The sequence below is a fragment of the Clinocottus analis genome, unplaced genomic scaffold, assembly GCF_023055335.1.
Source record: "Clinocottus analis isolate CAN_PGR_092001 unplaced genomic scaffold, fCliAna1.0.p SCAF_1, whole genome shotgun sequence".
Lineage (NCBI taxonomy): Eukaryota > Metazoa > Chordata > Actinopteri > Perciformes > Cottidae > Clinocottus > Clinocottus analis.
Window position 1 is genome coordinate 12,461,545 of NW_027175820.1, and position 26,499 is coordinate 12,488,043.

General features: G+C 38.1%; 1 protein-coding gene across 4 annotated transcripts; it reads right to left on the bottom strand.

Moving 5' to 3' along the window:
• Positions 1-2,462: 2,462 nt before the first annotated feature.
• usp10 (ubiquitin specific peptidase 10) lies at positions 2,463-26,499 on the bottom strand. 4 transcript variants are annotated; one of them, XM_068571724.1, is made up of 15 exons: positions 26,243-26,499; positions 19,275-19,343; positions 18,911-18,956; positions 18,437-18,496; positions 14,729-15,961; positions 12,731-12,822; positions 12,313-12,422; positions 12,170-12,228; positions 11,979-12,082; positions 10,916-11,015; positions 10,245-10,425; positions 7,398-7,563; positions 6,475-6,619; positions 5,288-5,353; positions 2,463-4,441 (listed from the first exon to the last, which is right to left on the bottom strand). In XM_068571724.1, exons 1-15 carry the CDS (start codon positions 26,261-26,263, stop codon positions 4,254-4,256), a joined length of 2,640 nt encoding a protein of 879 aa, XP_068427825.1. In that variant the 5' UTR covers positions 26,264-26,499; the 3' UTR covers positions 2,463-4,253. The 4 variants fall into 4 exon arrangements, with proteins under 4 accessions (XP_068427825.1, XP_068427756.1, XP_068427979.1 ...); XM_068571655.1 differs by having other exon boundaries at positions 14,729-15,964; XM_068571878.1 differs by lacking the exon at positions 18,437-18,496.

Below are 26,499 nucleotides of genomic sequence, written 5' to 3' on the forward strand. Positions count from 1 at the left end.
GCTTTAAGGTCAGAAGTTTCAGAGCCAACATTCATGGCTAAAGTAACTGCTATTTACAGTATGCAGATGGAAATCTAGAGAAACGTGTTACACTGTTAGCCTTTTTATGCCCTTAACACAGTGGTTCCTGACTTGTTTCGCTTTCAAGCTCTGAAACTAAAGCAATCCAGTTCCACAAAGGAAGGCCTTTTTCTTCCAATATCTTTTAAATACATGTACACACCTGAAAATGTTAACTCATATTTCAAGTTTTTCCTCATAAAAAAAAACAAACAACCTTAAGTATTCATCTTGTGCCCAATCAGATGCATCTTCCTTCATAAATCAAGAAAGGTTGTCACTAAAACTTCCAATTAAGTAAGACTGATTCGACCAAAAATAAATGAATCAGCACGAGCCATTAACTCGATCTCAAGGCACCAGCGCTCAGCAGTCTCCATGGCGCTATGGTGGTTGCTGCTTGGTTAATTACAGGTGTTGTTAATTAAAACACACCAGTCATACATTCGTCGTTGAGCAGAAAGACACAAGAGAAGTGGCAAAGACGCATTGTCCTCGTCTGTTGCTGCACAGGCTTTGACTTTGTTGGGTTGGTCGTCTCCACTTAGTAATCGTTTGGATCCATCACTTTAATGACCGAATGGCACATAAACATGCTAGCATTACAAAAACATATATTCATGTGGCTCTTTGTTCTATACCCTTGTGGATGCTGCAATACTGTTCGCATTCAATTTACTGGCTCGTGTTAAAGAAATATGTGCTATGGATTTTCAGAAACCACTAAGTCTTAAAAAGGCCTGTGGGGAGAAGGTAAAAACACACACACACACACAGTCATCCCTATAGTTTGGCTGAAGGAGACACTTGTGTGTATAGGTGGTCCATCTGTGGGTGTCCAAACATGTACTTTGTCCTTCAGACTGTGGGCTTGTTTAAAAAACTAAACAAACAGCTCTTGTCTTCTGACATTAACAAGGAAAATACTACATTTGATTCTAAGTTTGAGGGAAAAGCCACATTTCAGTGGATGGCCGAGCTATATAAAAAGGAATAAATAGTAAGAAATACTAAAGACCAGAAAAACCTTACAGAGCACATTTTTCAATGATGGGTTCTGCTTCCCAATAAAGCAAAGAGGCGAGCTCAGCCGCGGCCCTACAGAGAGCAGTGGACACGGAGGCAGCCAGCTAGACCACAAGTGATACAACATACTACAAATACTACATATAGGATACGTTGACATGCAGAAACAAGAGACCAATTAGCAGTGTGTGGTAGACCAAGACACAGTGGATCGTTTTGTTGTTTTGGTTTATTGTGCACATTGTTCTGTAGGCCAATCCAGAGTGGAGAGAATGCAGCTGTTTTCAGTATTTACTGTATTATAAGAAAGCCAAGTAGTTTTCTGACTGCACTTCATTAGCAAATTGCTTTTTGCACAATCCTTTATTTGAACAATTAACAAAATAGAATGCTGGAGGCTTAAAATGAAAAGACGGTATAGATACTTTTTTTCAGGTCAATATCCGAACAATTCCCAGCAGACGAGCACATACTGAAAAGAGAAACATTATTGAAGCATTTCACCAGCACATTTCCTGACCAGCCACGAGAGACTGAGATAAAACTGTACAACAGAAAGCTCAAGGTGTTCGTTCAAAGTCCCAACTCCCAAACATTCATCAAAAGGGGAAATAAAATATGCAAATCAACAATGTCACAATTTGTGCAGATATGACTACAAAGCCAGCAGCACAAGTGAAATATCATTAAAATGAGACGATGCATTGACCGCCTGAACGACATGCCTCCGTTTCCTGTGTGGACTGAGTCAGGGACATGGCAACAAAACCTCGGATGGAGAAGGCAAAATAAAGTTTAAATACATATTCAAGGAAAGGCACTAGGGCCTATATTAATGCTGTCCTTTGGTTCACTTGGGGAAGGTTTCTGACTTTAAACCCAACAAGAAAAAGTAAATTGAGCCTATGCATTACATAATGTTACTGTCTATTACATAAGAGTCTAGAAAACTTTTATGCTAAATTAAGTAAATTTGGAAAATGTCAGCCATAAACATAATTTCATATTGAAAGACTGAACCTAAGTCTTTGTTCTTACAACCAAGTACTGTAAAAAAAAAAAACTCTAATAAAAAGGGCAAGTATTAACTTAATTTTAAAAGGAGAGGATTTATATTTTGCACATCGCGTCAATCTGAGGCCGAGAAATGTGGGACATGCACCTTCTTACTGGTGTGCCTAGTTTTATAAACTGAGAAAGAAATTAGGACTTCTACAGATAAGTACACCGGCCTAAATCCTTTAGAAATACTTGCGCTGATAATATTTTTGAAAAGTGTTCATACTGAGATACTGACACTGGTGGTTGGAATGAAATGGGTCTTGAACAGAAAAAATACATAAAATTGTGGAAAGAGAAAATGACAAAAAAGGAAATAAATATCAAGCAAAGAACTAGTTCAATTTTATTAATTGTTGTGTTTTAGCCTGTGTAATTTCTTTTCAAACACCAATTCAAATGCAAGCATATTTTTCTTAAAGGAGCAAGAGCATGGGGATATCCAATAAATGATGCATGACAAAAAGAAAAAAACAACAGTTTAGTAACTCAAACAAAAATCATCACAATCAATGAATGATCCCCTCCCCCCCCCAAAAAAATCAAAATCTTCAACAAAAGCAAACTCTTTGTGCACATGTCTGGGGGTTTTATTCAGAGCTTAGCACAGATGTAGTCACACTTCCCCTCAACACTCACATTCCCTCAAGGAGGAAAGGCTGGGCCACAAAAGAGTAAATACAGAGATGTCAGGTACATTCCCCTAACTCTTCACAGACATTAGACTTGCTGTTGGTGCCTGATGAGGGGTAGACTCGTACACTGAGTGGAAAAACACCACATTGAACCTAAGGCAGCCCCCGCTTTCTGCTGAGATTGGGGGTAAGAGGGGTGGGGTGTGGCTCAAACTACAGTGATAAGCCACCTATACACAGGTGGAACCTTTAGACAAGAAAAGACAAAAAAGAATTGATAGAAGGAAATGTACAAAGTAAACAAGGGCAGGTTTTGCAATGAACTGTCTTGATTGGTTGTCAACTCTACAGTGCAATAACCGAGTCTAAAAACTAGCGTGGTCCTTGTGAACCTAAACAAGTTTTCCGTCAGTTAGATTTTTTTATTTTTAAACATTTTAATCTAAATATTTGCAAAATATTAATTTGCCTGTCATATTGTAATCAATCAGTTTATACTCTGTGCACAGAAGCTTATTTGTTATTAAATTCTAAAGCGCAATAATATTTAGTCTTTCTAAATCTAAACCCACATACCATAACACGGATCTCTCAAACAAGGAAGCTGTTCATTTCTCAATGTACCACTTATCTTTTTTTCCTGTTGATGGCTCAAGTTGTACCTAGATTTAAAAGCATCGTAAAAGTGAGGAAATGGATGAGGAGGAGTTTGTGTCGGTGGCGAAGAAGAAGCTCTGGCCTTGGGAGGACAGACTTGTGATAATGCTGGTGCTGGGCCTTTTCAATGCACAAGGGCAAATTCAAATAGGCTTTTAAACTGCTGTGAATTCATTAGGCCAACAGTCCTCCACTAAAAAGGCAAAACACTGATATTTCTAGGTCATATCCTTAAAAAAAGGTAATTCCAACAATAGAAATAACCCGGCGGTCCACTTGCAGCCTGTGGTAGATAGTCCTTCCTGCGTGTGAGTCCACTGTTTGCCATCTGAGTAGAGCCGTGAGCTCAGTCAGAGATGCGTCTCAGGTCCAAGCCTGTATACCCAACCCACCTATGTCTATTAAACAGTCCTTTCCTCGCTGCTTTAAAACAAAACAAAAACGGACAAAAAACAAAAAAAGCAGTGGTGCACAGAGAAGAGAGCGCAGTCACAGGGAAATCTTTGTGAATGCAGCTTGTTTCTCTTCCTCCAAAAAGAAAAAAATTGACAAGGGAAAAAGGTGTTGGAAAAGCTGGTTCTCCGGAAAGCGGGGACAGGAGGGAAGAGGAAAATCTTGCAAGAGAACAAGTTGGGCAGTGTTCCTGTTCGTTAGTTGTGTGTGTGTGTGTGTGTGTGTGTGTGTGTGCGTGTGTTTGTCATGTGTCGATGTTCTGTCCCGTCAACGAGTGCATTTAGAGCATGTATGTTTCGTGTGCGTTTGTGAATATATTTGGGTTTTCTTGCGTGTATGTTGGGATGTGTGTGAGCTGTGCGTCTACAGCATGTCGACGCGGCGGTAGTACAGCAGGTAGGCAGTGCGCTCTGCAGTCTGCTTCATCACCTGGTACTGGTTGATGACCTTCACTGTCTGGTCGTCAATGCGCAGCCAGCCGTTAAGACCAATGTGGAAGACATCCGTGGTGTAATGACCGCCTGTCGCACTGTTTCCATGGTGATAGACAACTGGTTAAGAGACAAGGGGAAAAAATGTAATATAAAAACACATGAGAAATGTGGAACATTTTATTCAAGCATCATTACTCATTCAGTGAATCAAAGCTGGGCTCTGCAGTTTTATACTATGAGCGGTTTATCTTGAAGGTTTACCCTGGATGTAGCTTAAGTAATGTATACTATCACTCACTACACATTTTAATCTTTCCATGAACCTCTTCATACTTAAGTGCCAACTGGGATTTCACTCATTTACTTGTTTGTCATGCTTTTACTTTGAGATCAGGGAGGTTTTTAAAACTTCATGACAATCATCAGACTAAAAAAGGAGGGAACTAATTCAATTAATGAATATATTATAAATGGATTTTACTCCAGATGGATTATAACTCCCCTAAATGGATGAACCATTTGTTGGACAGAACAAAGACATTTCCCAAAACATTGAATCATTGATTATGATCCCAAAGTATGTCCTGATGTCAAATAAAGGGGCTGTTGAACAGATGTATTCAGGTTAAAGTCAAAAGGCCATTCTTTAATGAAAGGGGCTGATCATTTTTAGGTTCATACTTTATAGGGGATTTTGGCATGTACTCGAACATGTTTACATTATTTAATGTAAAATAAAAAAACACTTTACTTTTCACACACCGTTTACATAGCACTTAGACTTGCTATACAAGAACATTAATATTTAAAAGGAGACCTTTAAGTCTCCTTGGCAGTGTCGTTGTTTTGGGACACCATGTTGGGCTTACAATTCCCAGTGATGTTTAAAAAAAATTACAACATCCCTTAGAGTAAATGTAACAATGTGACTGAAAGTACATGAACAACAGAACTCAAACACACCTGCAAAGAGCCTGTAAGTTCTTTGGCCTTTCACAACTTTGCTCCGCACTCCAGAAGACAAAAGATCTGGGGAAAAAGAAGAGGGAAATCCACTTATTAGATCTGGAAAGCCTTCCTTACCCTTCTGGACCCGAAAGGTAATTTTCTCAATTTTACATAATTTCTTAAATTCACCTTTTAAAAAAGGCACTTGCATATGTGATAAATACCCTTGAGTTACATCTAAAATTGCACAACAATCTCAGCTCTCTATATAATTAGGCAGTGTAAAGAGAAAATATGACCCTAAAGCTGGAAAATGGAATCTCAATTTTTGAAATTCTTCATATATCTCTTGTGAAAACGTAACTTTACTCAGGTGGCCGAATGGTTTTGGTGCTTGAAATTGGTTTACTAAAGGTCTTAGGTTCACAAAAGCAGTGAAATACATTAATAAAACGGTAGATACAAAACAAATGTTACATTGTTTTTTGAGAAGTAATGTGGTCTGTCACTACTTTCAACAAAATGAGAGAGGGACTAAGATACAATGGGACTGAGGAATGACTTCATACTACAGACCGAGCTTCATTGGGTGTATTTAAATGAAAATAATAATATTACAACAGTTTGTTTTCAAACTTAATATGTACTATATAATTTAGTCAAAATATGTACTAAAGCAAAAACTAACTATTTACTATGTTTTCGCGGCGGTCGATTTGAGAGGGTTAAGTTATGCGATACAGATGTTGTTGCACTATGTTCTGGTGCTAGGCAAGTGCGATGTACAACATAATTATATAATGGGGCTAAAAGAATAAAACAATTTCTTTTAAAATACCGTTTTGTAAAAAAAAAAATCACTTTAGATTAATTCTGAATAGGATTCTTCGAAGAACGTAAAGCCATTATAGTCTTTTACAACTTTTCATTGGTCACTCCCACAATGTTCTTATGACTGGAAGTTCAAATTGTACATGCAATGGGCTTCATGATTAGGTGACAACTACAAAAATATGTACACGACAAAACAGTATAGCGATCCAACAGGTTCTATGTCTTTGGTCAGCAGGTAAATTGGACCATCAACTTCTATGTAAAACACTCCACACTGTTCATGAACTTTGTGTTTAACGGTGTAATGTGTGCACCAAGAGTCCAGAGGTCAAGGTAAATGGTGTGCTCAGAGGAGTATGGGAACATACCTTTGCTGATTTCCAGGTCAACAGGATAATCAATGTTCTTGGTCAATTTCTGGCAGCCTCCTGTCTTTTCAAAAACAAATCTCTTGAGATGGAGCACCAGTACAGGGGGCAGCTCTTCCAGAGTCACTCTGCGACTGATCTCGATCTTAAAAACAAAGACAGAAAGTCAGAGGTTATTAAAAAAGTCACTCGTGTGCATTTCTAAGTGTAGATTTAGGAGAACAAAACAGTACAAGTACAGAACAAGTGGAAACATTTTGTTGGAACCACAACAGATTGCTGGGCCCTTAAAAGTATTGACTCATGAATCATTTTATTTTGGGGCTTTTAAAAGTACAATAGACAAAAGCTGGGCTGTAGACAAAACAGGTTTATCTACTATAAAAGCAAAACAAAAAACCAAAGATGCCCATCATACCGCTGTAGAGCAGAAGCTCTGTGACTAATGTTCACTCAGTGAACAATGTTTCCTTCAATAGATGGAATGTGTAGTATAGTCTGATTCAAGGAAATAATTTAACATTTGTGAAATAAATTCATAATTTCAATTTACTTGTATAGTTAAATGTTCTTTGTTGTTGCTGCTGTCGTTGTTGTGTTATGATGCACCTTCTGCCGGGACAAATTCCTTGTTTGTACTATCTTACGTAGCAATAAAACGTTTCTGATTTCTGATTAAGCTTTTTACCATGTGTACAACAATACTATTCATCTATACGTTATAACATATGTGCACATGCCAAGAACAGAAAGATTTGTATGGCAGTAAATAAAAAATCTGTTGTATAACAATATAAACATTTCTGCACACCAAAATCTAACTCAGAAATACACATAATATAAAATACTAGTATACAAATAGCATTGTATTGCTTACATTTTAATAGCATCCAATACTAATTAACAAACATCTTTAGTCATACCTCCTGCTTGGTTTTAGAGGTGTAGCCCTGGACTGTCTCTCGTGCCACCAAGGTTTCTAAAGCCTCCTGGACCGTGCGGATCTTCTCTGACTGGATGTCCAGCTGAAGGGTGAAGAAAGGCTGCAGAGTGGCCGACTCCTTAGAGTTTTGTTGATACACCACCGATCTGACGAAAGAGAAAATAAAACACCAGGTTAGAATATTCAAGGACAGAAAATAATGAATTAAATACCAAAATAATCACTTATTTCCATAACTTGCATTGCTCAGTGCGAACAAGTGTGATACAAATGTTGAATTTTACAAGCCTTCATTTTTGAATAAACACTTTTAACAAATTAATATAATTGCATCGGTAGCTCCTCAAATGACGAATCTATATACATTACTTTAAGCATATCCATTTGCAACATTTGACCCTGAAGGTTCAAAAAGGAAAAATAAAAATAAAACTCTAAATCTTATACAACATACTTTTTTAAACTGTAGCGGTGATTCAGAAACCAAATACAAGGGTTGTAATGACCAAGCTCAGTACACACCACACTCTGTAAACATACACTCCTGTATTTCATGTTTCCCTGGTTGAAATCATTTCTGAGAAAATAATCCTTTAAGGCACCGCACAACCAGTGTAGACCAGGACTATGCCAGACCAGAACCTCATAGAACATATTTAGGCGGGCTACACACGCACGGGTTCTTTCCAGTTTGTCTGAAAGTTAAGACCTTTGTTTCTGAATGTGTGCCCCATGTCTCGCTGTCGAGACTTCTGACCACAGTGGCTGTTATTCTGAAGGACTGTGTGGTGCAGCCGAGACAAAAGCTGGCTGGTAGCACAACGATTAGTGATGCAACCGTGAACGGGTCAAAAACCCTTTTGTCAGTAGCTGCGTAACAAGCAAAGGGTGAACAGATGAAGAGGACGATAAATTCCTGAGGTTTGTGTATTAACTAGGAACAGAAGCCAGAAACAGTAACACAATGAAGCTTTTTGGACATTTCCAAGAAAATATGAACAAATGATGAAAACCCATATATGTATTTCACTTTTCAGTCATTAAGATTGTGATGGACTTTGCCAATTAGTTGCTCTGGCTTTGGTCACCCTTTACTTCTTAACATGTACCGTTTTAATCAATACTGCAACAGGAAATATTCTAATTTCCACAAAACAAATGTTTCTACTTCTATTCTTGCCTCTTGTGACAACAGCGCACGAAGCGGTCTGAATAAAAGCGAGAACTTGCTGTACCACACCAAGAAAGAGAGACTGATTTATTAACACAGCTCCCATGATAATGTGGACATAGTTTGACACAACAGACTTAAGACAATACAAATTAAGAAATTAGTTTGTTCTTTCCCAGTGTATTTACGAAGCACTGAGTTGAAAATAATAAATAAAAGCCGATCACTGGCAGGTGGATTACTGAGCTCACGTAACACTGAAACAACCCAAGATATTAATGGAACCACTTCTCCTTTGAAAATGTATGCAGCTCCATCAATCATTAGCTATGTATTATGCCTGTGCTCTATGTGTGTGTGAAACAGTTTAGGGTTGTGTCAGTGTAAAAATGTTCAAACTGTTTGGATATTAAATCAGAGGACAGGACTGGTACATGGAGTCTTACCACTCGGTGTCTCACCAGACTCAGCAGCCACTCACAGGTGGAACATAGAAAGACTGTCTACACGTTGCCTCGTCTATGTTTGGCTCACCTCTTTTGTCCGCTTCAGATCAAAATTGTTGCCACATTGGCACAGTCATAAATTTAATCTTGTCTTGAGATAAAACACATGAATATTATCGTAAACAAAAAATGTGTCTCTTACACATCTTCCACTCATCTTTGTGCCCATAGGGACTCACCATACTTTAATGTAGAGAAATTATTTAAAGATTAAAAAGTTAAAAGTCTGGAGTTTATTTGCCCAATTTGTACATTTTTTTTATTAGCTAGCACCGTTTTCATGTAATTATTGTTCGAGTTTAGGAAAATTTCCGTATCATTTCAGAGTTTACAATAGGGGGTGTGTATGGCGAAGTTTAGAGTGCTGATGTCATCACGAGAGCACGGAGGAGCTTCAAACTCTTGCGGAAAAATATTTGCATTTTGTCATTCACTCTACCATTTTTACTCTTCAGGCATAATTTATACATATAAACGTAGAAAATCTTGTCTTTTTTCATAAACTTGTGTCGATTGAATCCACAGATTCACACATTTGTTTTAATCCCCTTGATTGTGAGAGGACGTCCACCTCTCTCCTCCATTAAGCTCCACGTAAATCTGACCGCAATTTTCTCCCATGCAGCAAACGTGGGCACTTTCTGAACCGCTATTACACTCATTTCTAAACATCATAAACATTTAGGTCTTGTGGTTCTCATGAATTTGTTATTTTCGCAATGGAGTCATGCTTTTCTGTCAAATACGACAGTTTCAAAGGTTGTTTTTGATAAATCCACCCGTTTATCGGGCTAAATGCCCAAGTGGTAATTCCCTGAGGCAAAGTCAGCATCTAATGTTGACTTACGGAAAGGGTCATAAAGGGCTCAAAATGTCCGCCACAGAGCCCTCAGGCACTCCACAATTTGACACTGGGACACCCCTAAACCCTCAAGGACTTCGCGGGAGCGCGCCTCAAAGTCCGTGAGTCCGTAAGGGTGGAGATTGGGATTGGGCCATAGACATACGAGTCTTAAGATTTCGTCATCCCTTCACTCTAATACTCTAATTCCTCAGCCATCAGAATGCATTTATTTACACAGGGCTCAGTAATTACATTTCACATGAAAATGTCTTTCTGAAACATCTTCACGGTGATTTGCAAACGTACCTGATGTGCCCACCAAATATGTCAGTGATGGGTGTGCGGACAAAGTCAGCTTGGCGAGTGATGGAAGTCTTATTTCTGGGGCCAACTTGCTCCCACTCATCCTCACTACCTTCTTCCTCTTTATCTGCAACATCTTCCACCACACCTGACTGAGACTCTGGCCCGTTGGGCGTGGGAGCCTCTGGTTGAAAAAATAAAAAACAAAATTACACTTTAGAGGTCAAACAAGCAAAATTTGTCAAACAACCTTTTAGTAAGTTGAAGAAACAATTCCCATGAATTATCAGTTCACAAGTTGCGGGAAATCCAATAAAACTTTCACTGATATGACTCGTGGGAAAATATAAGCTTAATTTAAACCTTAAAGTTGAATTTTAAATGTGGTGGTGTGCAAATTTAATGTTGGATTGGTCAGGTTACACCAGTATCTATATCATTTTAATGAATATCACATTGGCAGTCATAGTACCAAGCTGGTCGTGATATTTTTATTTTAGTAGCTCGCAAAACTTAAATGTTTGATCTGCTTTGTTATATTTTGATTCATGCATAAAGTAATGATATTTATATTTTAACTAAAACAAGAAGAATGATGTACAAAATTGAATTCAATTAAATAAAATCTTTAATAATCTTTTTTGCGTGATCCGAAAGTGGTAAAAGATGCTTACTCTTTTCCGGAGGTGAGATTAGTTTTCTCAAAGCCAGCATCTCCTCATGCAGTCCGTTGAGAGTGAAGCCAAGATACTCCTCCGCATCTTCTTGTCGACCCTACGAGTGGAGCGGCAGGAAATCAGCAGCAACTAAAACACGACTAAGAATGCTTACAATCAAATAAAACAAAGGTGCGCAAGTATGAACGTGTAAACACTGAGGTAAACAGACAAATAAGCATGTTTTACAAGAGAGACAGGATGAGTGTAAGCCTCAGGAACTGCATAATCGGGAAATATTAAAAAGCCAATATAAATGTTGATGAAGTCAAATTTTAAACTGTGTATAGTAATTCATATTATAGAAAATAACTTCATAAATGCGAGAAGTAAATTTCTCATTTTCACACATGTTTCTACTTCTATTCTTCCCTCTTGTGATAACAGCACAAGAGGCGGTCTGAATAAAAGCGAGAAGTTACTGTACCACGCCTAGGAAGGGAGACTGTGATTTATTAACACATCTCCCATGGTAACGTGGACATAGTTTGGCACAACCAATCTAAAAAATAACATATGCAACTTCTTAAGAAGCCGAGATACTCCTCTGTATCCTCATGTACGAGTAGAGCGCCAGTAAAACAGAAGGAATTAAAACGCTCTCCAAGAATGCTTACGGTCAAAATAAAACACTGGTGTGCAAGCATGAATGTGCAAACATCAACATTCATTGAAGTAAACAGACAAATAAGCATGTTTTACAAGAGGCAGGATGAGTGTAAGCCTCATTAAATATCAAAAGATAAGCATCTCATTAAGTGTATTTATGTAATTTCATTCATTAAAACTGAATCATTATTGACTCAGCATGTTTAACGCATGAACTGCCTTCATTTAGGAAACTTGTCAAATTCTGGACTGAAAACATATTTTTTTTAAAAAAGACAAAATAAGGACATATCCTTCAAGCACGGCATGTTCCAGAGGAAGCTCATTCAAAGACTGATCATTAAAAAAAAAGACACCATGACGCATTACAGTGCAGTAAATATGCCTTTGATCCAGAGGCAGCTCAGTTTACCTTCTCAGAAAGACTTGACTTGATGAGAGTGAGGAGTCTGTAAATGTAGTTTGGTTCAAAGGGAACACCAGGCCTAATGTCTTTCGTGGTCTTATCACCAACAGCTGTGGACACAATTACAAAATCATACACGAGTGATGCAGACAGAAAATGATACCAAATGTCTCTGAAAGTGCTTTAAAAAGTCTTACCTTGCTGTTTGGCTTTTGATGGCACAGGCATGTTGTTGAACTCGTTCACCAGCCGAACACTGTCAGACACGGAAACAATAGTGAGGATTCTGAGCAAAATTAATTTTAGCAATTTGATATCAGCTTGCAGAAAGGCTACTTACAAGTTGTCTATCATGGGTGTGGAGGTACACTGTCTCTGTGTTTCATTATGCAGAGGAATGGACTTCAACAGGTGATACATGGGTGGGCACGCTATCAGGGCCTGTAGGGTCTGAGTGTTCAGAGTCAAGGTAGAAAACAGTGTGTTTGAAAAATTACAAACGGCTGCTGTAATATCTTTATTTTGATACCACTGGCTGACTAAATTCTAATTTGACGAAACTATAGACGTTTTGTAGTTTAACAGCTGAAACGCACTGCTCTGCAAGTGTCCCCCAAAGACGCCTAATTTCACAATGGTGCACACAAGATTGCCACCAGAAGGTTACCACCAGCTAAACGTATACATGTGTAATCAGTGTTGAGGGGTTAAAAAAAATAAAAGTTGCAAGTGCAGCAGAAAGCAGAGTGAAAGGATACAGCGTTGATATAGCACCAGTTTCCTTTGTTGATCAGTCCTCTCGGCTGCAAAGACACTGGTTTATGTATCAACTTCACATTCTCAATAAGTTCTGGGGATTCAAACAGACACAATGTTCTTAAACAGGTAGCCCTGAAAACAGTAATATGATGGTTATTATTGCTGACCATTCCGGAGAAAACAAGTAGTGCATAACATTTTCACATAAATGTCTCTTCTTCTATTCTTGCCTCTTGACACAACAGTACAAGAGTCTGAATGAGAGCAAGAACATGCTGTACCACGCCTAGGAAGGGAGACTGTCATTCAGTTACACAGCTCCCATGAAAACGTGGACATAGTTTAACGGAACTGATACATAAATAATGCATCTAACGACATATACATTTATGACAATGATCATAAGTGTGTTCAAACTTGTGCATCCATCCCAATCATTTGTTTTAGAACATGTGTCGAGCCTCATGCTCGACACTGGAGCAGACTTAACTTTATGAAATGAACACATTCAAATAAAAAGTGCTTAAAAGGTCATTCAGCACATTCAAAACAGTAGGAACCAGTTTCCTTTAGCCTCACTATGTTGAACCACTCTCCCACAGAAAAAAAAAAAGTTGAGTGTAAATGGTCAATGTCACCCAGTGTTTCAGTTGAATATATTCAATTCCAGCAGTCTTTATAAAAAAAAAAAAAAAGGAATTGACACCAATGGCCGTCAAGATTAGAAAATCATATTCTGCAGAAAAAAAGCAGCTATACTGTTTTCTGGTTCATAAGCATGCAGAAATAAAGTGTAGATCTTAAAAGGGAATCGTTAAAAGTGAAAACAATACGTTGTATATCAAATTACACGCCATAAGGTCTGGCCACCTCAGAAGAAAGACAGTGTGCTGAAAGGGGAATTTAGATAGAAGGCTATGAAAATCTAATTTGTGTCCGTCTGAAAGAACTGTACACAAAACTACAAATGTGTAAATGCATGCAGTATAACCGGGTTAATCTAAACAGGCAAATCTCAGATATTGCACAGAGCATTGAAGAAAAATAAAACACGTCAGAATTAAGTAGCACAGCAAAATACTTATTATATTGTTTCCATTTCTAAAGTTCCTAAATAAATGAACTTTCATCTGAAAGAAATATCACACTAAACTGTGCTTGTTTGTATGTTCACTTCAACTGATCTTTCTCCACATGAAGCTAAACCACTATTAATTATCAATTAAATTGTGTTTTCACTTTAATGTTAAAGCTGCAGACTCACTCTCTTTTAACAGCATGTGTTGTTTGTGTCAGGCTAATATCTTCCTAAAATATAGAAGCAGAGTATGATGTCTCACTCAGTTCGACTTGAACATCTGAAAGGCCAAATTATATTTAAATTGCAGCTAAATGTAAATTCTTCAACAATCACTTTACTAGAACTTGAAATTTACTTTGAAAACATACTGTGTATCCCCCCCCCTTTGAATAAAACATTAAAGGAGACAAAAGGTGTTGTATCTAAAGAAAGATGCTTCTAAAAAAAAATCCTCCTGCTCTATAGTTGTGCGGAGAATATTCCTATGTTCATAAGCTTTGAGTTTTACAGGGCATCGTAATAGTGTTGGTTACACAAATGTGACTTATGACCTAATATATGACAGCTATTCTCGATGTAGTGCTACCATCTAGTGTTCACTTCCTGAACTTGTTTAACACAAGCAACATATTACATACACATCCCTGTTTTAAGGAGTTATTGAGCAACATACCATTAAAATATAGATATAAGACAATCAGCAGCATAAGTGTGATTACTTACCATGTCCACTCTCCTAAAACATAACATGTTTAAAACCATAAACTCACATTGTAACACAAGGTGAAGGAACAGTACAATTGTCTCAACAAGTGGAGGGGGAGAGAATTTAGCAGCAATGCACCCAAACATCAAACCAGTACGTGGGTCTATTTTTTTTTTTTTTAAAGAAATACAATACATCTTCATATAATACCTGCAAGTTTAGGGGCCATAGGATCCTCTGAAACGTGGACAGGGCCGTCTTTGAATTCCCCAACTTTCTCAGGTTGCTCTGGCGTAGCGAGGGATGGAGACACAACTTCCACAACATTCTTTACCTCAACAAAGGCCTGAGGGCCCCCAGGCAGAGGCTTGGAGTTGTGGAAGAGACTAGCCCAAGATTTGGGGGGGTTGGCGGCAGGTGCAGTTGGAATAATGGGCAAAAGGGCCTGCTCTGTCACTATCGACTGGGCAGCAGAGTCTGGGGAGACCGACTGAGCCTGCACCTCATTCTCACAGTCTTCTTTGTGTTCATCTGCATTGACAGCAGTATCAGGCTCTGCTAACCCATTGGCCACCCCACTGTCTGCTAACTCCCTTGCCTCCAGTTCAGTAGTAGTAATGGATGTGGCGACAGAGGGCTTGGCCACAGCAGCTGAAGGAGGAAGAGGGGATTTGGAGCGGGGGCTGTGCGGAGTATCTGAAAGTTCGGGGCTCTGTGGAGCCAAAATATCTGGCTGCTGATCTGCAGTCCTTGGTCCCTCTGTCATCCCTCTGCTTTGAGAGGAGGATGAAGAGGAGGAAGTTGCATTGTTTCCATCTGATAAAGAGGCAGCTCCACTTTTAAAGTCCAAAGAAGAGTCATCAGGGCTATCACAAGTCCTCTGATTGGCAGTGGATGTAGGGACAAACTTTGCTGCTTTAACAGCAGCTGATGCTGTCGTGGAGACAGGTCCGGGGGCGGAAAGTTCTGCCCCCGACAATGCCTTACCGTCCACATCTTCAGCACTGTGGTGTGGGCCACCGGTTGCATGTCCGTTCACTAGTGCAGTCATTGGCGACCCATCTGCTGCACTGCTGCTGTAGTTGCCAGTTGACGGTTCCAGGTAGTTGTAATATCCTGGCGGTCGCTTTTTCTTTTTTTTCCTTTCTCGCTGTCCCAGGCTGCCAGGGAGTCCATCCATGTCTTGGCTGTCCTGGCAGGCCTGATTGTCCAGGGCTGAGGCCTCCGAGTCAGGGCCATCCAGCGAGTCGAAGTGGGCTTCCTCAGGAACATCATCTTCAGGAGGAGCAGTCTGTTGGGCCTTCTGGACTGACTGGCAGCCCAGGATGAACTCTGGAGCCTGGGGGTTGAGGGTGCTTGACACCTTGAATAATGGATCGTTCAACCCGACAGGCTTGGAATCCATCACCTCGTCAACACCAAACTCAATGCGCTGATAGTCTTCTGCTGCAGATAACATTTAAGTCAATTAGAAACATAAAGTGTCATCAATTACAGCCTAAATATAAAACACACTGTTGTATTTTAATCTGCTAAAGAGTGTTATAAATCTTGATCTATAAATAACTACACCATCACCCAAAAGGGGTCGTGGGAGCTTTCCGACAGGATCGGACGTACCAATAAAAAATAAACAAATCCTGCTGGGCCTATTTTCAGCTGCAACAACTATTGTTGTCTATTCTCAAACACACCACATTCCTTCTGGGCTTATGTGGATCTCAGGAACATTGCTAACATGTCCAGAAGCGGGGTGGTTAAACAGGTACATTTAAAAAAGAGGGGAAATATATTAGCATTCATAGTTTAACAAAAAGTACACAAGAATAACATTCATAAAATGTGATTTTTATAACCCATTTGTAAAGGATATTTGCATATTTTGTGTCATATTATATTAAATCATACGCTGATCAGTAAACTCCATACTGTTAAAGTATATCAAGTTTAATATATGAAAACTACCACGTGAAGGAGCAGGTGTGTAGTTTTCTCAAAGATTACTTGGAATACAATAGGCCGAGCCGTTATTATGGAATATTGCCCAATAACGGCAAAATTATACCACTTAACTCTACAAAGGGTAGGTTTATAGAGATTAAATTAAGTAATTAATATAGATTAAAGTGGGACAATGTATAAAATACTAGAATTTAACTGGCTAATCTTGCATTTATACATGGCAATACCCACCTTCAAACATGAATTAAAGTGTATACAATATTCTGTTATAGATTATTAATTCCCATGAAATTTTGCAGCAATTAACAAAATTCTAATTTATCTTTTTTAAAGTAGATGGCCATTTCTAGTTCTGGAGGATTATTATAGTATTAACGGTATACAAACATGATAGTGACAATTACATATTTTATGATGAAATGACAATTAACCCGACTAAGTTACATCACAAAAAATGTATATCAATATGCTTAATTTCTTAAATATAGCACTTTTTACCATATTGTTTTTTATGTGTCAAACGTCAAAGAAATGTATGATGACAATGTAAACAAACAAATATAGATCATCATCACAAAACTTATTTGTTAAGTTAAAATGTGTTGCATGGCAGCTTAAATAGTTAATTATTATGCAGAGGCGCAAAGTGGAAAAAGGTGAACACACAGGAAACATTTGTTAGTGCAAATCAGAAAAATCATCCAAATGGCTTTCGTAATGTCACAGCTGTGACCCAAACTGTAAACCCTGATGGTTTGCAGGGGTTAACGGTAGTGGTGTAACGGACCATTGTGGTTTCGTACGGATCACCCCTCATGGTTCGACATGCGCGAGAACGGCGGATTAATTACAGTTTAACGGGAACCATCAGTGTGAAATAAAAAGTTTGACTGAATATTGTTATATTCAATAAAGTTATATCGGCGTTCATGCTTTTCCAGTTGCTAGTCTCTGATAATCTTACGTTGTAAACCAATCTGTGTTTAAATCAACCGTGGCAGCGGCGCTAACGGCCAACAATGGTTCCATTTAGTTAAATTATGATGCGTTCAGGCTCTGCTCTGAGACACTGATGAGAAACTTGAATAATTTTTTTAAAAAGTAAAGTTACGTTTTCACATTTTAAACATTAGAGATGCATTCTAAGCTCATAGCATTTTACGATACATAATAAAAACAACCAATGAAAAGATTTTTTTCTTTGAATTGTGTGTTTTTGAAGAATCGATAACACTATAGATGACTAACTAAATATAAAAGTACATTTAGAATTTGATGGTTTAATGACTTAAGAGTGTTGAAATAAGTTTATGAACTGATAAAATAGTCTGCAGCCCTGTAGGGCAGCTGCTATAATCAAACAACAAACATTAGCAATAATCATGCAATTAGTATCGTCAGGAATTATTTTATTTTTTAAATCAAAGATCTCTATAAATTAAATGTGTTCCTTTTTTCTCATTTCCTTTTCGAACTGCGAGTTTTATGATCCGTTGCACCACTAGTTAACAGGGTTTGAAAACAGCAGCTACTTCCTCTACTGGGATTAGACGATCTTCTGTTAGTGTTACTGAAATCACACGTCAAGACTGTAAAATGCTTTCAGCAATTAAAAAAAACTGAATAATGCAAGGATCAATATGTACACACATGTTAAAGATCACATAAACCATCAACCTTAGTAAATCAATTGTGATTGTTAACTCATGAACGTTCAAACCAATAATAATTCAACTTGGAGCTCTGCAGTGGTGAAAATGCATAATATGCAAGAGAAGATAAGATACTTAATAGTATCTTGAGCATGCAAAGCTCTACAGATTATACCAACAGGCAAGAGAAAGAATACAGGCGCAAAGTTTAGAAAGCCACCAGTTTTTGAAACCTGGATTTTGAGTTTTACAGCAAACGTACAACAGCTAGTCAAGCCACGGGGTGTCAGACTCCTCAACTCACCGCAAACCTGCAGTCCCATTGACTCCATAATATAAGGTACAGCAGGAGTGCAGTATGTTCCTAAATAATCAATACAAATCAAGGTAAGGCAAATGTCATGTGCAAACGGGTATCAAAGACAGGTGGCTGCTCTTACATTTTCAATTGGGGGCTCGAAATTTAATGAATGAAAATGGCTGACTCTTAAAATGATAAAAGATCTAATGGGATATGTAATCCATTCTAATCAATATATGATGTTTCATAAATATAGTCAAAGTATATGGTGAAATATGTATTAAAAGCATCTCCCTGCCAGACTAGTCAGGTCTTTTCAGCTTAAGCTTTTATCTTATTTTAAACATTTTTAGACCTGCTTTGAAAAACAGTGCTGTCAACTAAGAGCATTAGAATAGTCATTTGATGCTAAAAAAAACTTTCAAAAGAAAAAATAAATAATGATCTAGCAATCAAGTGTATATGAAATTTACATACCAGAAGACTGACTCACGCACGGGACTTTGTCATTGAACGGAGGAAGCTGTGTGGAGGCAAAAAAAATAATTAGAAAAGTTAACAAAAAATAAGCCTAAAAAATATCTAAAAATCACATGCAGTATTACAAAACAAATAATGGTGGTACTTTTAAAATTATATGTTTTGGCTTATCTAGAATCTCAGTTCTATAGTTAGGATTAGTATGTCAAATTATTAATTATAGTTTCCATGAACCTTGTTGCTTTCTATCAAAGGGGATCCCACTAACCATTACAGGCTACTACATATTCTTATAAAAGGTTAAAGACACCCACGGAATGTGTATTTATTAAGTAAAACCAAATCTAATCCAGCGCCTTACCTCAACATAACATCGTGGAGTCACAAAAAACTGATTGATCTCATCAGGGCTGAATTCCCCGAAGATGTACTGTGGGAAGGAATCAATATAACCATTAGTTTAAAAGAAAGGAAAATCCACTTTTAAAAAAAATATATCTTTACTGCTGTGATCTTGAATTGTCTGAAAAGTCAATACAACAAGTTAAAAACTTGAGCGCATGCATCAATATAAAGGAACGCGGGAAAGTCAAATAGCATACATGGTGAAGGACAAGGTCTTTCACTTACTAACTGGAACGGATTCAAAGGTCATCTTCACTTGATATGTGGCTACACGGCGGTTACTAGTCAGTCATCACCCAGTCAATAATGCAATGCTAGCTTGCGCAAAGGTAAAGCACAACATGAAGTGCCGAGTCATGCACTGTTATGCATAAAACATGTACACAAAAAGCAAAAATTTGCATTTAGTGAAGTAGGTTTTTGAGCTGTCAAAAGAATGTATGTATGCTTGTAAATTCTTGTACTTATTCTTGTAATTATAAAATAAACAATGCCTCAACCTTGACTTTAAAAACTAGGCTAAATGAATCCAGAAAGACAAAAGTCCCTGTTAACTAGTCATTTTGTCAGCTGGAAATATGGAGCATTGAACTGTCACTTAATTGTCAATTAATCACTTAAGTTAACAGTATTGGTGACTGATTGTTTGAACACTGCTGCATTTGTCAAACAGATATTTGTTTATTTACACAAAATGTTACTTAACTATTATTAGTCCTATATTGTGTAAACCACATTACATTTATGTAAGGCTAACATGCTTTCTGGCTACAATTAACTTCCACCTAGATACACAGCAGTACAGAAATCTTAAAATTACTTTTAAAGTTTAACTTAAGCTTAATCATTGAGTTCTAGGAGCACTTTTAACTACATGTATGTATCATAGAAAAAACAATGGATTGGTAAGAAGAGAGGGGTGACCTATATGCACGTAAGGTTATCATAGGAACTTTGTTAACCGGTGTGCAACACAGTCTTACTTGGCTAAATAACAGAGCTAATAGCTAATAAGAAGAGGTTACATTCAGAATGCACGCAGGCCATTCAGAAAAAAAGCCTCGGCAAAAAAAAGTTTAAGATGATGATGGTAAAAGTTTAATATTGCTTCCAGCACATCCCAACGTTGTCTGAACTAAAGGGGCGGGACTCTCGCCTGTAAAGAAACGCTGGTGTTCTTTTAACATCCACAGTAGGCTAATGGATAAAGTTACCAAGCATCAGCCAGCTGGAACTGGAAAATGAATGCCAACAGAAACTCTCAAAACCCAACTGCAAATTAGATTGTCAGTAATTTAAATCTTTTCCTGTAATTGGTCATTTCATTTAAAAAAATACAAAGACATCATGATCAATTTGTGCAGAAAGCTTACACACCTCCCATTAAAAAATAACATAAGACTGTCCTAATTACATTTTTATATCCGAATAGCCGTGGTGCAAAAGCACAATTTACCGGCTGCTCTGATGCAGTCAATGTAATTAGTTATGATAGAAGTGTGTAAAATATCAGCAGCTCTGCAAAGTCACCGTACTTTCCTTGTTCAATGTTTCCTGGGCATTACGCCTTCAGGGGAAACACTGCACAGTGGCATCCTAAGTGTCCAAATGTTCAAAACAGAAAGCAACAACGAAATGGTTAAATGAACTCACTCGCCATGTTGTTAATCCTCTCAGTGCAATCAACAGTGGGATGTGAAAGGCACATAGAAAAGAAAGTGCAGCTCAAGCATATGTAACTGTTAGCCAACGAGGCTCAATGCGAGGGCCCACATTGCTGAAATGGCACTATAAGCGACAAACAGCCAGCCATAATCCAACGGCCTCAGGATGGCTAATACAATCACAACAGAAAGAATGTCCCTTTGCTTCTTTCTGCAGGCGTGCCACACGTACCATACTAAGCTTCCCCTGCTGATCGTTTGGACTGAGGATTACAACAAATTAGCCATCTGTATGATTTCAACAGTTTAGACACACACGCACACTCGATTGATAATAAGCTTTTCTACCACTTGATGAATTTTAGTGATACTATATCTGACAAGTTTCCTAAGAGCGACGCACAGCAGGTGACCAGAGACTTAAATTAACGAAATATTAACCAAATATTTAGAGAGCCGAGTCACTCAAAATCAGTCAGTCAAACAGAATCCACCAAAACTATCTCAAAGAACACTAAAAAGTTAAATTGCTAAATATGAAACCATAAATCTTGACAATTATTCCAATTCATCAATCTCCTACATAACACCTAATGCAAAAAGCACTTAACTTCTTATCTGCGTCCCAATCACACCCGTCACAGGACACCCGTTTATTATTATTTTTAATACCATCAAATTAAACCGATTAATCAGTAATAACACCACTTCGTTATTAGTATAACCCCGCCATAATACCCCGTGACAACAGGGGGATACAACCAGCACTACCATAATTGTTCTCTTGAATCAAAAGGAGAGTTATTAATGGACAACTTGGCTTAGCTTGAAAATGCTGCAGAGCCACTACAAATAAGGTCAGACTAGTTTTCAATGAATCTATCGAGCAGGCCTGCGGCTGCATATTAGTGTGATGTAGTAATAGGGTGACATGATTGCAAAGCATGAAATAGAGACGAGTGTGACAGTGGAAGAAAGGAATCCTCGTCATTTAATCTGATGACACGTGCTATCAGACAAAAGCAACTGCTCAGCAGTTCAACAGTGTGGTCACACCATCATGTGTTGATGTATTGCAGCAATAAGGCATAAAGCCACTATTTAAATCATCTGTATTGATTAAGTTATTTTGAAAATTCGATACCAGCTATGTTTGAGTGATGATATTGGAATGACAATTTCCACCCGCCACCCCTTGCTGTTAATTATCCTGAGAACTATTAGCACTATATCATACAAGTTAAACTGACTGAGTAAACCATTTTTTTACTCAACTGAATACTTTTGAGTTTTGGACAGTTGATCAGACAAAACAATACATTTTAAAAACAGACCTTGGACTGTAGATGTTTTTATATTATGTAGACCGATCAAGTCATTGATAAATTAATCAGTAGACTAATCTCTAAACAATAGTTGTGTACCTTATTTTGTGTACTGCAAGATTTTGTATATACAACATGCTAGCATTTATCATTTTAGCGTGCTACTGGTGGAAAAAAAAATGTTAACATTAAGCATGTTAGTGTGATCTATTGGTACATGCTAATCTCAAAGTACAGCCATAATTGGTGTATGAATGGGCGAATGAAAGTCAAATTGTGAAGCACTTTGTTCAGAAAGGTAGAATGGTGCTATATAAATACACTTAATTTACTATTTACAGCTGAAGCTCCTGGGAATTAGGGATTTAAAAAGAATCTTGTTGATAATGTGTGTTGGGAAAGTTGGAAATGTGACCAGTAAGTTGGAAATGTGACCAGTAGGTTTCATACTATGAGGATATGGATATAACTTAATGACAATACAATCCATAGTTGTTGAGATCGATCAATGCGGACTAAAAGTAGCATGACAAGAATATTGCTTTTAAATTAGTCACTAGATTTATTATTTAATCCTTTCCATTCTGTGCAAAATCTGCTGAAGCTAAACACGTTTGGCAACTTGTATGGTAGTCTGATTTATTTGTAAATAGCATGTAGTTTTCCCCAAAGAAACTGGTGAGGACTACTATCCCACTCACAGAGTTACGCTTTGGCGGAACATTGGGTTGAGATAAATTCACTACAGTTGCTGTAAAGAAATGTTACATGAATGCAATGTATTGGTCCTTTATGCATTTTAAACTATTTTTGGAAGACAACCCATTTCTGAGACATAAGCTACAACAGGTTGCCACAGCATCTAGATGCCAGAGATAAACAAATAAGTCTAAATGTTAGAGGACATTTCAGTAAGTTTCTCCTTTATTGGTGAAGACAACTTTAGGAAGGCTTAACAACCAAACCATTTACGGTTGTTCACAAATTACAAACAAATGTTTCATAATTCATTTTCACAACTAGGGTTGCAAAATTCCGGAAATATTCAAAGTTGGAAACTTTTCATGGGAATTAACGGGAATAAACTGGAAATTTTGGTGTAATTTAACTGTATTTACCTTGTTATAAGCAGACATGCATGCAAACATTGATAATACAACTTTTAAAAATTACATTTTTGACCTTTGACATTTTGTGAGTAGAACTTTATTCTTTAATCGAACAACAAAAACATAAAAGTTGAATATTAAAAGATGTATTCCGTTTGATCCCCCCCAACATAAATGTCTTTCTTTAGTGTTTTTCCCCAAATCCTTTCAGGTCTAAATGCTGTCTTCCAGGACTTACATGAACTATTTCAGTTCATAGTTTATAATTAAAAAATTTGAACTAAGTTTACAGCTCCAAAAAATGAACTCGTTCAGTTACTTTTTTCAACATGTTGCGAGCTCTAATTGAAATCTCTATCTGTCTGCAATACCGCTCTTGGCCTCCAGGCAACTCAATGCTCTCACACTTGCCAGGCATCGGGCTAAAACATTCAGACGCAACACTGATGACAAAGACGTTGAAAAACAACAGAATGTTTTATGTTTACGTTTATGTTTCTGGCAGACGATGTTCCCAACCAGCTGCATTCAGGGTCCAGCTGAGCTAAACGTGCATAGTCTTGTTCTCAACTACATTTAAGTTCCCTGTTGCTTTTGCAAAAAAAAAAAAAAAAAAAAAGTAGGCACATTTTTTCCCCTCAAAATTCCCATGAAAAGTTTCCGGAAATTTACCGGAAACTTTACGCCCCTTTGAAACCTCAGTCACAACTAAACAACCAAAGCAAAAAAAAATTAAATGCAATATTAGCGTTCCGGTATTAAAGGATAGCTTTGATATTTATCGTATTCTTTAAATCCTGCAATGGCCTTCAACATCAGGAAATATGTTGACTAAACAAATTACTGCAACTCTGCAAGACCTTATTAAAACTAATCACACTGATTTTGTGTTACAACCTATTGCCTGAAAAGAAAACACTAAACTAATTAATTCAGTGTAAACTCTTAGTGGATAAGCTTTATAAATTAAACAAAATATATAATATACAAGTACCATAAGCAAAATGTTGCCAACTACTGTTTTTTTTCCCCAGATGCAAACCAATTTTTAGAAGTATTTCCAAAATTACCTGTTTTGACACTCATGAGAGCGATGCCCTTTTTCCTACTGGTGTGTCTTGAACTGCCTGTGATTATTCAGCTGCACCATCCGTTTAGCAACTTTTCTTTCACTTGAATTTGTTTTTTCTTGATATTCATTCAAATGCAGTGGATTTTTTATTTTTCACTTTTGTCGGTTTTAGTTTCTCAGAGGAAATGAATGTGACAGCAATTGTTTCGTAGAATTTTTTACACAGAGGTGAGGTCAACAGATTGTATTTATAAAACTGGAAAATGGTTTCCAAATAGGGCAACGAGACCAAACAAAATAGTTGACAGAAGTCCAAATCTGGTTGCCCAAAGAAAATGTCAACTGTTGAAGCGAAGTCTTGACGGTTGACACTTAATCAAGTCTAATTACTTTATTATAATAGCACGATATTCATTCTGTGCCTTTATTTTGTTTTTACATATGATAATACATTCACCATCGTGACTCAATATCAATGGGTACATGTAGGATGATTCACTTCACTGGAAGAAACATGGAAGAGCTGGCAGCTGTGCTTGAAAGAAGCTGAAACAAGTTTACTCCTTAAGCTTTCGCTTTGCTGATTGGTGAGCCAATAGAAACACTTCACGGTTAGGAGCAGGAAGACGCGTGAAAGCATGGGAAAGTGTATCTTTCTATGCTCGTTAGTTGTGTTCTGGTTCTTGCCAGTCAACGTTTAAAGCCAGTGAAACGTGCATCACTTGTCTAGGTTTTAATCTCATTGTGTAAATGTCGTCTCAAGTTAAAGTTTAATTGTACATTATTAGAAACTTCAGACCTGGCGTGTCTGCATGCTTAGCTCTACTACAAAACGGGCCTTCCCCTGTGATAGCTAACGTTCACTTACTCAGAAATGTCACCAAAACTTGCCTAGTTATTAGCAATCCAAAGTATACGGAGACTCGCAATGTAACAGCCCGTTAGTTACGCAGTGAATGAGCTTCATTCAATCTTTTTATTGTTTACATATCAAATGAATCTTCGCTATCAGCGAGGGCCCACACTGTCGCATTTGAATGTAGCTAACTCGCTAGCGGACTGACTGCAGAGTGTAACCACACCATCTGTGCAAAGCTGTTAGCTTGCTAAACGCGCCACGGTATCAGCAAGACATTGGTCTTCTGGGTTACAGTTGTTCAGAAATGCGCAGAACGGTCAAAGAAAAAACGTGATTTTGCTCTCTAACTGCCTCAAGCAAAACGACCAATTGTGAAAATGTGCGCTCGGTGAAGGCCTGTCGCAGCACTGAGCAGGTGGGCCATGCATACACGCAGCAGTTATTCTGTGTCGCTTTTCCCCTGGAAAAGCAACACTTGTCACTCATGCGATACCACACTAAAGAGTCACCAACATTAGAGTAAGCACGTGTCCGCGTCATTTAGCGAAACGTGGCTGTCATATCCTTAAAAACGGCTGCAGACGGCGGCGCTGTCTCATTTGAATGGAGGGACCGAGGCCTGTTAGCCACCGTTGCCATGCTGGTGGTGTTTCAATGAGGCTTAGGGGGGCATTAGCAAGCACTTTTCGGCTCCTGCATTTTCAATGACACGCACGACAAGACAGATTTTTTTCCAATTACAACTGGCATCTGACTAAATCGCTGCTGCAGTACAACACTAATTTAGGTCAGACGGTTGTTCAACTGAGGGGCGTTCGCGAGTCTATAAATAACGCTGCACGGCGTGCAGCAGGAGTTGTTTAGCGGGCTAACGTTAGCCAGCTAGCTTAACTACCTGGTTGCTGTAAGAAGCCATGCTCCCGGTGAGATTTTCTCTCCTCCGCTGACAAGATGAAAACTCTCCCGGGAAGGTGTTGCAGGTTTGTAATGACCGTTACACGAGGTGTCCTACTTCGACGTCATTGTCATTTTCCCAACGGTGTCCTGGCAGTCGTAGGCTTTGATCCATGTAATGCATCAGCACTTCATGCTGCTCGCCTTGCCGTCACCGCCATTTCTGTCTCGCCTCTTCCTCGCTTGCTAGCCAACACA